This window comes from Somniosus microcephalus, unplaced genomic scaffold (assembly GCF_052327205.1).
Source record: "Somniosus microcephalus isolate GS21.2 unplaced genomic scaffold, FLI_Smic_1.0 unresolved_chr1, whole genome shotgun sequence".
Lineage (NCBI taxonomy): Eukaryota > Metazoa > Chordata > Chondrichthyes > Squaliformes > Somniosidae > Somniosus > Somniosus microcephalus.
The window spans coordinates 47,902,120-47,914,734 of record NW_028225179.1 but is presented as its reverse complement, the minus strand read 5'-3'; the positions used below and the strand labels follow the sequence as shown (position 1 = coordinate 47,914,734).

Sequence of the window (12,615 nt, the reverse complement as noted above, 5' to 3'; positions counted from 1 at the left end):
ACTATCTAATAGTGATTGACTACTATTCTAACTATCCTGAGATGGCGCTGCTCTCAAGCACCACAGCAAGCAGTGTCATAATGCATGTGAAATCCATCTTCGCCAGACATGGAATTCCCAGGATTGACGTTAGCGACAATGGTCCGTGCTTCAACTGTAAGGAGTGGCAACAGTTTGCAGCACATTATGACTTTCAACACATCACATCCAGTCCTTTGTATGCTCAGTCGAATGGTAAGGCAGAGAAAGGTGTTCAAGTTCTCAAGCAGCTACTGAAGAAAGCGACAGAAAGCAAGTCTGATCCTTATCTCGCCCTGCTGAGCTACCGAGCCTCACCTTTAGACTCTGGTTCTTCACCTGCTGAACTCCTAATGGGTCGCAAGTTGCGTACCACGCTACCCTGCTGTGCAAAAGAAAAGCAGAGTAAGGAACTGAGACAGAGACTTCAACTGTTAAAGCTGAAACAGAAATCATACTATGACAAGTCATCCAAAACTCTGAAACCATTGACAAGGGATGATGTTGTCAGGATTGAGGATCCAGATGCATGGAACAGGAAAGCTACAGTTCTTGAGGAAGTAGGACCAAGGTCATACACTGTTAGAACTGAGGAAGGACAGATTCTCAGGAGGAACCGCCGTTCCCTCCTAAAAACACAAGAGACTATCGAAGAGTAAATCGATGACAATGCCGCAACTGAATCTTGTCACCACCAGAACAATCTAACACAAATACACATACAGGCTCTCATGAAAACACATCAGACTTACCTGTGCTGAGATGATCCACACGTGAAGTAAAAAAGCCTGATAGACTTAATCTTTGAGTACAAAGAAAACTACATTGAAAATGTATTGACTGTTGAAGATGTTTATGTTGTTATTGATTGATATTGATTGATACTGATTTTGTTTAACCTCGATATAAGAGCGGGCTACCCATGATGCACTAGGCTACCCACAAGGCAGCAGTCAAGATGGAGGCCTCTACAGATACTGTACCTAGTCCACATGTGCTCAATAAAGTGTCTAGCAAAAGCTAGCTGTTCTTAATAAAAATGACTAGTTATTAATGAACATAACAGTAATGCCATTGAATGTCACGGGGAGGTGGCTAGACTCTCACTTGTTGGAGATAGTCATTGCCTGGCACTTGTGTGGTGCGAATGTTACCTGCCACTTATCAGCCCAAGCCTGAACTGCCCCATGCAAGGAGCCCTGGTCAGTCTGGTGGACTGCCTCTTTGACCATTTTTCCTGACAATCGTAATCCCTCTCAGTAATGTTTCTCTCTCCCATGGTCACACAGACAGATGTTACCCAGCAGCACCTGGTGTTTACACTGCTTTCCCCACTGTCGCTCGAGGCCTCCTTATCCGTAGCATTCCAGACAGCCGGCAGAACGCTTTTGGAGTTTAGCCAAGCTTCCCAGCATGCCTCTCTCGAACAGCCAGTTTTAACAAATTCTATTCGGCAGCGGCTAACCCAGGTCATGTCCAAAGGTCCATCAGGTGACATTGCATTCGGTCTTCAGGTAGATCGGGATCTACTGAGAGCAGTTTCGTTTATCGCCTTATAGCCGGTGATGTCCCAAGGGCGGCAGAAATTCCCCAATCGTAGAATGGTTACAGCACAGAAGGAGGCCATTCGGCCCGTCGAGCCCGTGCTGGCTCTCTGCAAGAGCTCCTCAACTAGTCCCGCTCCCCCGCCCTTTCCCCGTAGCCCTGCCAATCTTTTCCCTTCAGGTACTTATCCAACTCCCTTTTGAAAGCCATGATTGAATCTGCCTCCACCACCCTCTCAGGCAGTGAATTCCAGATCCTAGCCACTCGCTGTGTAAAAAAGTTTTTCCTCATGTCACCTTTGGGTCTTCTGCCAATCCCCTTAAACCTGTGTCCTCTGGTTCTCGACACTTCCACCAATGGGACCAGTTCCTCTCTATCTAACCTGTCCAGGCCCCTCACGAATTTGAACACCTCTATCAAATCTCCTCTCAACCTTCTCTGCTCCAAGGAGAACAACCCCAGCTTCTCCAGTCTATCCACGTAACTGAAGCCCCTCAGCCCTGGAACCATTCTGGTCAATCTTTTCTGCACCCTCTCTAAGGCCTTCACATCCTTCCTAAAATGCAGTGCCCAGAATTGGACACAATACTCAAGTTGAGGCTGAATCGGTGTTTTATAAATGTTCATCATAATTTCCACACTTTTGTACTCTGTGCCTCTGTTTATGAAGCCCAGGATCCCTTATGCTTTTTTAAACCATTTATTGTATTCAATTCTGGACACCACACTACGATGGTCCCAGGGGTGAGGCACTTCAGTTATGTGGAGAGACTTAGAGAATCATAGAACCATAGACTGATACAGCTCTGGAGACCATTCAGCCCATCGTGCCTGTGCCGGCTCTTTGGCCGAGCTCTCCAATTAGACACACGCTCCCCTGTTCTTTCCCCATAGCTCTGCAATTTTTTACTTTTCAACTATTTGCCAATTCCCTTTTGAAAGTTACTATTGAATCTGCTTCCACCGCCCTTTCAGGCAGCAACTCGTTCTCATCTCCCCCTCTTGTCGATTATCTTAAATCTGTGTCCTCTGGACTTTCTGTTTCTCCTTATTCACTCTAACAAAACCCTCCGTGATCTTGAACCCCTCCATCAAATCTCCCCTTAACCTTCTCTGCTCCAAGGAGAGCAAAAGGTTGGTACGCAGGTACAGCAAGTAATTAGGAAAACAAATCGAATGTTATCATTTATTGCGAGGGGAATTGAATACAAAAGTAGGGAGGTTATGCTTCAGTTATACAGGGCATTGGTGAGACCACATCTGGAGCACTGTGTACAGTATTGGTCTCCTTATTTAAGGAAGGATGTAAATGCGTTGGAAGCAGTTCAGAGGTGGTTTACTGTGTAGGAATGGTCTAATTCCTATCGAGAGACTGAGGTCAACTCAGGCGATCAATCAAAAGATGTTTAATGTAAAACAACTGAGATTTAACAGCAAGAGAACTACGGATACAGGTCTTAAACAGTTCGAAGGCTCCGCGAGGACTGCCTGGGCGGTCCCGAGGACGGCGTCATGGCATCATCACATTTTTCCCGCGGTTGGGGATCACGTGACTAACAGCATGACGTCATCGCATTTGCCTGCGCTCTTAAAGGGACCGCGCTCTGTACATGCAAACAGTATATACAAAGATACAGATTCAGGCTGTAGCTAACAGATTGTTAAAGGGAATTATGTACAGTTGTTTGGAGTCTCTTAGTGGCTCTGCCACAACTAGACTAATACCTGGAATGGGCCGGTTGTTTTATGAGGAAAGGTTGGACAGGCAGGGCTGGTATCCGCTGGAGTTTAGAAGAGTAAGAGGTGACTTGATTGAAACATATAAGATCCTGAGGGGTCTGGACAGGGTGGATGTGGAGAGGATGTTTCCTCTTGTGGGAGAATCTAGAACTAGGGGTCACTGTTTAAAAATAAGGGGCCGCCCATTTAAGACAGAGATGAGGAGAAATCTTCTCAGAGGGTCGTGAGTCTTTGGAACTCTCTTCCTCAGAGGGCGGTGGAAGCAGAGTCTTTGAATATTTTTAAGGCAGAGTTAGATAGATTCTTGATAACCTTTCACCCCTTGCTTATCGGGGGTAGGAGGGAATGTGGGGTAATAAGATCAGCCGTGATCTTATTGAATGGCGGAGCAGGCTCGAGGGGCCGAGTGACCGACTCCTGCTCCTAATTCGTGTATTCGTATGTATGTTCGTACACCCTGCTTCTCCAGCCTCTCCACATCACTGAAGTCCCCTTCATCCTTTTGAAAATGTGGCGCCCAAGAATTGGCCACAACACTCCTCGCCACGCCCGCTAACATTTCTCAGAGATGGTCTGACCCACGAGATGCAGCTTCATGGTGTCGTCGCTGACGTACTGTTCCCGCTCCGACAGGGGGATCAGGTCGTCTATCTTGGCGTTCCCCGTGTGTGGGACCTCGAGGGTTTTCACGTCAGACACAAACCACTCACCATTGACACACCGGTAGAGCAGAACGCTCAGCTTGTGAGAGTGGTTCTTGTCAGCTGTGTCGCAGCCTTTCAAGTGGACAGAAAGTGTTGAGAAGTCATCCTCTTGCACAACCTCATCATATCTACCGTAGTACTGGTTGTAATTCTGCTGTGTTACAATCCGTTGCCCTTTCGGGGAATAGGTGAGGTTCCATTCAGTCGTCAGGTGGAAGAATTTGGTGGATAGGGTTTTATTAAGAGCAGTTTTGGCCATCGCCTTGTAACCTGGGATGTCCCAGGGCATGCTGAAACTGCCTGACGTATACAGCCTCATGGTGAAAGGGATGGCGGTGATGTCGTGGCGCCGGCCAATGGCCTCCGCGGGCAGAAGGTGAGCCTGGTAGGCCAGCAGGCTCTCACGGAGCAGGTAGGAAGAGATGGCCGCGGGCAGGCATCCGGGGCCTTGCAGGTCAAACAGCTTCTCGGGAGGCATCATGGGGTAGCGAATGTGGGCGAGCATTTCCTCAGCGTGGGTGGGATGCAGGGAGAGCCAGCTCGCCAGGGCTTGGAAAAGGACCACTTCATCTTCCACCACAGTGTTGGAGCTTTGGAGGAGAGCAGAGAGCTGCTGGGCTTCCATGAACGTCCAGTCTGGGGACTTGATCACAGTGCCAATGTTCCAGCCTATAAACCTCAGGCATTCCTCTTCCAGTTGGGCAAGGCCTGCCAGCTTGGCGTACATGTGCCAGGTGATGGCATGGTTGGAGGAGCCCCGGGCGGACACGTTGGCCAACATGAACCGCTGGCAGCTTTCCCTCAGATCCCGGACGTTGTACTTTTCCGACAGAACGTGAAGGGGCAGCGCGCTCCCGGTGCTGAGGGTGACGCTGCCACTGTAGAGGTACCTCAGGAATTCGGGGAAGTGGGCCAGGCAGCCCTCGTCCTCGGTGAGGTGGACAACCCGGCCTCTGGCGTCCGACCAGCTCTCGGTGTCCAACAGGGCCTTGAAGACGTCGCTGCGCGCGGCCAAGATGAAGCGGTGGGCGTTCAGCGTTAGCTTCTTGTTCACGGTCAGTCGGAGGTCACTGAGCTCCTCCTTGTTGAACAGGGCGGAGAGGATCTCGATCAACTTGGCCTGGTGATCCAGAGGCTCCAAGGGCCCCGCGACATCCATGACCTGGCGGTGAAGGGCAAACGATGCAGTTAACGTACAGATCAGCCAGCTCTTTCTCTGTCTCTGTCTCTCCCCTCTCTTTCACTGTCACAGAGTCATAGAGTCATAGGGCTAGAAATTGGGTGTGTAGCGCCACCTGTTAACGCCTAAAGAGGCAGTCAGTGGCTGTAGCGCCCCTGGCCGCGCCTCCCATGATACTCAGCGGGGGCGCTAATGGTGGCGTTAGCCTGATGCGCTGCGCCGCCACGGATGACGTCATCGGTGTGCGCAGTGCCCCATTAGCGCCCCGATCGCGATATTTGGTAGCGAACGCCGCTGTAGCGCCGTTCGCTACCCGCGCCCGGTTCGCGGGGCCTTGCTGTGCCGGTGGAGGTGCGAGGCAGCCGCTTTTTTCAGCGGCCGCCTGCCAGCACCTCCGTCCCCGACCTCCTTACCCTTCTCCCCCCCCCACCGCGGCATTGCCGGCTGTTTCCCGAGAGCCCGGCACTTCACCTCGGTGCCGGGCTGTTTTGCCGGCACTCGCGATCGGGGATCGCGCTGTTCCAGGCCCCTCCCCCTTAACAATGAGAGGGAGGCCTGCAGTACCGCAGCGTCTGGCGCTGTGGCACGTTGCACTGCGATATTCAGTTTCAGCACCCTAAGAGGGACGCGGAGCACCTCGAACCTTGCCCCGTGTCCCTCTAGGGGCGCTGAAACTGAATTTCTGCCGTTCGCAATTGCTCCGAACGCGGCGCAAATTTCAGCGCCCTGGCGAACTTGGCGCCACTGCCGAATTTCTAGCCCATAGAGTTATACAGCACAGAAAGAGGCCCTTCAGCCCATCGTGTCCACGCCAGCCATCAAGCCCTGTCTATTCTAATCCCATTTTCCAGCACTTGGTCCGTAGCCTTGTATGCTAAGGCGTTTCAAGTGCTCATCTAAATGCTTCTTGAATGTTGTGAGGGTTCCTGTCTCCACCACCCTTTCAGGCAGTGAGTTCCAGATTCCAACCACCCTCTGGATGAAAACGTTTTTCCTCAAATCCCCTCTAAACCTCCTGCCCCTTACCTTGAATCTATGCCCCCTGGTTATTTGCAGATGACACAAAGCTGGGTGGGAGGGTAAGCTGTGAGGAGGATGTCGTGAAACTCTAGTACGATTTGGACAGGTTGGGTGATAGTGCATTTGCCATGTTTCTGCCCAATCATGTGGATAAATGTGAGGTTATCCACTTTGGTGGCAAAAACAGGAAGGCAGATTATTATTTGAATGGCAATAGATTGGGGGAAGGGGAAGTGCAAAGAGACCTGGGTGTTCTTGTGCACCAGTCACTGAAGGTAAGCATGCAGGTGCAGCAGGCGGTTAAGAAGGCAAATGGTATGTTGGCCTTTGTAGCGAGAGGGTTCGAGTACAGGAACAAGGATGTCTTGCTACAGTTGTACAGGGCCTTGGTGAGACCACACCTTGAGTATTGTGTGCAGTTTTGGTCGCCTTACCTGAGGAAGGACGTTCTTGCCATGGAGGGAGTGCAGCGAAGATTCACCAGGCTGATACCTGGGATGGCAGGAATGACGTATGAGGAGAGATTGTGTCGATTGGGCTTATACTCACTGCAGTTTAGAAGATTGAGAGGGGATCTCATCGAAACCTATAAAATTCTGTCAGGCCTGGACAGACTAGATGCAGGAAGGATGTTACTGATGGCCGGGGAGTCCAGCACCAGGGGTCACAGTCTAAGGATAAGGGGTAAGCCATTTAGGACTGAAATGAGGAGGAATTTCTTCACCCAGAGAGTGGTGAACCTGTGGAATTCTCTGCCACAGAGGGCGGTGGAGGCCAGTTCATTAAATATATTCAAGAAAGAGTTGGATATATTTCTTAAGGCTAAAGGGATCAAGGGATATGGGGAGAAGGCAGGGACAGTGTACTCAATTTGGATGATCCGCCATGATCTCATTGAATGGCGGAGCAGGCTCGAAGGGCCGAATGGCCTTCTCCTGCTCCCATCTTCTATGTTTCTATGTTATTGACCCCTCTACTAAGGGGAAAAGTTCCTTTCTATCTACCCTATCTATGCCCCTCATAATTTTGTACACCTCAATCAGGTCCCCCCTCCGCCTTCTCTGCTCTAAGGAAAACAACCCCAGCCTGTCCAGTCTCTCTTCATAGCTGAAGTGCTCCAGCCCAGGTAACATCCTGGTGAATCTCCTCTGCACCCTCTCCAATGCAATCACATCCTTCCTATAGTGTGGCGACCAGAACTGCACACAGTATTCCAGCTGTGGCCTAACTAGTGTTTTGTACAGTTCCATCATAACCTCCCTGCTCTTATATTCTATGCCTCGGCTAATGAAGGCAAGTATCCCATATGCCTTTTTAACCAGCTTATCTACCTGTCCTGCTGTCTCTCCCTCCTCAGCGCTCCCTCAGTACTGCCCCTCCGACAGTGCAGCGCTTCCTCAGTACTGCCCCTCCGACAGTGCAGCACCCCCTCAGTACTGCCCCTCCGACAGTGCAGCACCCCCTCAGTACTGCCCCTCCGACAGTGTGGCGCTCCATCAGTACTGCATCTCCGACTGTGCGTCGCTCCCTCAGTACTGCCCTTCCGACAGAGCGGAGAGGATCCCGATCAACTTGGTCTGGTTATCCACCGGCTCCAAGGGCCCCGCGGCATCCATGACCTGGCGGTGAAGGGCAAACCATGCAGTTAACGCCAGCTCTTTCTCTGTCTCTGTCTCTCCCCTCTCTTTCGCGGTCTCTCCCTCATTTTCACTGTTCCTATCTAAGCATATTATCTAAATGGTGAGAGATTGCAGAGCTCTGAGATGCAGAGGGATCTGGGTGTCCTAGTGCATGAATCGCAAAAGGTTACTATACAGATACAGCACAAAAAAGCTTCAGTTATACAGGGCATTGGTGAGACCACATCTGGGGTACTGTGTACAGTATTGGTCTCCTTATGTAAGGAAGGATGTAAATGCGTTGGAAGCAGTTCAGAGAAGGTTTACTAGACTAATACCTGGAATGGGTGGGTTGTTTTATGAGGAAAGGTTGGACAGGCTAGGCTTGTATCCGCTGGAGTTTAGAAGAGTAAGAGGTGACTTGATTGAAACATATAAGATCCTGAGGGGTCTGGACAGGGTGGATGTGGAGAGGATGTTTCCTCTTGTGGGAGAATCTAGAACTAGGGGTCACTGTTTAAAAATAAGGGGTCGCCCATTTAAGACAGAGATGAGGAGAAATTTTTTCTCAGAGGGTCGTGAGTCTTTGGAACTCTCTTCCTCAGAGGGCGGTGGAAGCAGAGACTTTGAATATTTTTAAGACAGAGGTAGATAGATTCTTGGTAAGCAAGGGGGTGAAAAGTTATCGGGGGTAGACGGGAATGTGGGGTAATCGGATCAGCCGTGATCTTACTGAATGGTGGAGCAGACTCAAAGGGCTGAGTGGCCGACTCCTGCTCCTAATTCGTCTGTTTGTATGTTCCTACTTTACAACAGTGACTACACTTCAAAAGTACTTCATTGGCTGTAAAGCGCTTTGGGACGTCCGGTGGTCGTGAAAGGCGCTATATAAATGCAAGTGATGCTTGGTGAGACCACACCTGGAGTACTGTGTGCAGTTTTGATCTCCTTACCTAAGAAAGGATATACTTGCCATAGAGGGAGTGCAGCGAAGGTTCACCAGACTGATTCCTGGGATGGCAGGACTGTCGTATGAGGAGAGATTGGGTCGACTAGGCCTGTATTCACTAGAGTTTAGAAGAATGAGAGGGGATCTCATTGAAACATATAAAATTCAGACAGGGCTAGACAGACTGGATGCAGGGAGGATGCCCCCCCTGGCTGGGGGGGTCTAGAACAATGGGTCACAGTCTCAGGATACGGGGTAGGACATTTAGGACTGAGATGAGGAGAAATTTCTTCACTGAGGGTGGTGAACCTGTGGAATTCTTTACCACAGAAGGCCGTGGAGGCCAAGTCATTGGATATATTTAAGAAGGAGATAGATAGATTTCTAGACACAAAAGGCATCAAGGGGTATGGGGAGAGAGCGGGAATTTGGTATTGAGATAGAGGATCAGCCATGATCATATTGAATGGTGAAGCAGACTCGAAGGGCCCAATGGCCAACTCCTGCTCCTATTTTTCTATGTTTCTATGTTTCTAAGTCTTGTCTGTCTCTCTCAATCCCATTCTCTGTCTCTCTCCCCCTCACTCTCTGCCTTTCTGTTTCTCTCTCTGTTTTTCTCTGTCTCCCTCTCTCAGAAAATGAGGGCAGCTCCAACAATACTCAAGAAGCTCGACACCATCCAGGACAAAGCAGCCCGCTTGATCGGCACCCCATCCACCACCTTAAACATTCACTCCCTCCACCACCGGCGTACCGTGGCTGCAGTGTGTACCATCTACAAGATGCACTGCAGCAACTCGCCAAGGCGTCTTCAGCAGCACCTCCCAAACCCGCGTCCTCTTCCACCTAGAAGGACAAGGGCAGCAGGCGCATGGAAACACCACCACCTCCAAGTTCCTCCTCCAAGTCACATCCTGACTTGGAAATATATCGGCCGTTCCTTCATCGTCGATGGGTCAAAATCCTGGAACTCCCTCCCTAACAGCACTGTGGGAGCAGCTTCACCACACGGACTCGTCTTCTTCCTACGCAGTCACTCGGAACCGAGGAGGGCAGGTATCACTACTGCTCTGTAGACCATAAGCTTGGTGCTGGGTTTGGGGTCCTGGTCTTCAAACACTCTCTTCCTCAGGCGACCGAAGGCTGCACTGGCACACTGAAGGTGGTGTTGGACTTCGTCGTCGACATCTGCCCTTGTTGACAGTAGGCTCCTGAGGTATGGAAAGTGGTCCACATTGTCCAAGGCTTTGTCGTGGATTTTGATAATCGGGGGGCAGTACCGTGTGGCGGGGGCAGGTTGGGAGAGGACCTTTGTCTTACGGATGTTTAGTGTAAGGCCCATGCTCTCGTACGCTTCGGTGAAGGTGTTGACAATGGTTTGGAGTTCGACCTCAGAGTGAACGCAGACGCAAGCGTCGTCTGCATGCTGTAATTCGACGACAGAGGATGGGACGACTGTAGTGTCCGAGTATCAATAATACACGGACTGCAGGAGAACAATAATAACAGGTATTTACTGAACAGGGGGTACTCTTTTATTTGGACCCAAAAAAAACCAATTCGACTGTAAATAAACAAAAGTTCAACTAAAGCTTAACAAATCAAATTAAAATTTGGTTTTCCGTGTTGATGATGCACTCCAGTCCCCGCGGCGCCCACCGGTCGCGGAAATACTCAAGCGCACCGGCGGACACCGCGTGCTCCATCTCCAGGGCCACCCGGGCGCGAACATGGCCGCGGAAGAGATGCAGGCAATCCGGCTGGACGACCCCCTCGACCGCCCGCTGCCTGGACCAATTGATGGCTCTTTTAGCCAGGCCCAGGAGCAGGCCCACAAGGAGGTCCTCCAACCTGTCCGCTCCCCTCCGCACCGGGTGACCGTAGATCAAGAGCGTGGGACTGAAGTGCAACCAAAAATCGAGGAGCAGCCCCTTCAAGTAGTGAAAGAGGGGCTGCAACCTCTCACAATCCATATAAACGTGAAACACGGACTCCTCCAGGCCGCAAAAAATGCAGGCGGCCTGGGAGTCCGTGAACCTACTTAAAACCTTATTGCACGGGACCGCTCCATGCAACACCCTCCAGGCCAAGTCCCCGATGGAACAAGGGAGGACTCCCGCATAGAGAGCCCTCCATTGGGGACCTCCGCTACCGCCGGTCGGCAAAACGCCACGCCAAGGCGTGTCCGGACGGTAGACGAAGATGGCAAAGTGGAGAGTGTGCAGGAGCAGCCCGTACAGGAAACCCCTCCGCGCGGAATGAAAAGGCACGGAGGGTATTTCCTCGAGACGGCTCAAGTTGTGAGGCGCCGGTTCCCGAGGGGAGTTTCGGGGCCGGGCGCCGATGAGGAATTCCGTCCGAACGGGGGTAAGCTCGGACGGGATCGCCCCACGTGCTTGAGCCGCCTCGATACACCTAGTGGAGTCGGGGCCCAGTGCCGCTTTTACCGATTCGATGGTTTCGACCGCGAGCTGGACGTTGGCCCAGGACAGGCGCCGCGCCAGCTCCTCCGGCGCCATCCAGCCCGCTCCTCCGCCATCGAGCAGGTCCCCGACTCTAGTCACCTTGCCAGCCACAGCCCTACCCTCCGCCAGCCGCCCGAACCCGTGTTCGTGGAGGTGCGGATTCCTGAGCAGCGGCTCCCGAAGGAGAGCCGCCGCTCCTGACGGGGGAGAGCTCCGCCTGGAAGCGACGTAGTTCCAAACCCATAGTAGTTCCTGGTAGAAGACAGGCAGCTCCCGCAGGCCGGCACGCCTGCTGCCCACTTTCGCAAACAGGAGCTGCGTGTCGTAATTGAGGCCATGCAGCTGGCGGAAGAAAAACGTCGCCAGCGCACACCATCTCGGAGGATTCTCGACGTACAGGTATCTCTGCAGCGTCTGAAGATGGAAAGTCGCAGCCTGGGTGCGAAGGCACACCAGCGCCTGACCGCCCTCCCTAAGCGGGAGACACAGAACCGCGGCAGAGACCCAGTGCTTCCTTTTGTCCCAGAAGAAGTCGATGAGCTTCTTCTGAATCTTGGCGACAAACGCAGGGGGAGGGATCAAAGTGACCAACCGGTACCACAACATGGCGGCCACCAGCTGGTTTATGACCAGCGCTCGACCCCTGTAGGACAACACTCGGAGCAGTCCTGTCCAGCGTCCTAGGCGAGCGGTGACTTTGGCCTCCAGCTCTTACCAGTTCGCCGGCCAAGCGTCCTCGGCAGGGCTAAGGTAGACTCCCAAATAGAGGAGGTGCGTGGTGCTCCAGGCGAAAGGCCTGAACTCCTCCGGCAGGGAGTCCACCCGCCACTGACCCACCAGGAGTCCGGAACATTTCTCCCAGTTGATCTTGGCGGAGGATGCGTCCGAGTAAATCTGCTGGCATTCCCGCATCCTCCGCAAGTCAGCGGGATCCGTGACCGTGAGGAGCACGTCATCGGCGTAAGCCGAGAGGACCACCTCCACGCCCGGCCCTTGCAGAGCCAGTCCCGTCAACCTCTTCCGCAAGAGGCGCAGGAAAGGCTCCACGCAAATGGCATATAACTGACCGGACATGGGGCATCCCTGACGCACCCCCCTCCCGAAGCGAAGGGGCGCCGTCAAGGACCCGTTAACTTTAATCAGACACTCCGCGGCGGCGTACAGAAGTCGGATCCGGGCGACGAAATGCGTCCCGAACCCGAATGCGCGCAGAGTCCCGAAGAGATACTCGTGATCCACCCTGTCGAACGCCTTCTCCTGATCCAGGGAAAGGAAGGCGACCGACAGACCAGCCCTCTGGGAGTGGTGGACCAGGTCCCGGACCAGATGGATGTTATCGTGGATGCTCCGGCCCGGGACCGTGTAGGACTGGTCG

At 52.4% G+C, this 12,615-nt stretch overlaps 1 protein-coding gene across 1 annotated transcript in view; it reads right to left on the bottom strand.

The window, feature by feature from the left end:
• Positions 1-2,783: 2,783 nt before the first annotated feature.
• The window catches only part of LOC147094910 (BTB/POZ domain-containing protein 17-like), a 54,544-nt gene continuing 44,712 nt past the window's right edge, over positions 2,784-12,615 (bottom strand). Inside the window, exon 3 of the mRNA XM_085974531.1 lies at positions 2,784-5,169. Coding sequence (XP_085830657.1) covers positions 3,856-5,169 — 1,314 coding nt within the window. The 3' untranslated portion in view covers positions 2,784-3,855. The remainder of the gene's footprint in view (positions 5,170-12,615) is intronic.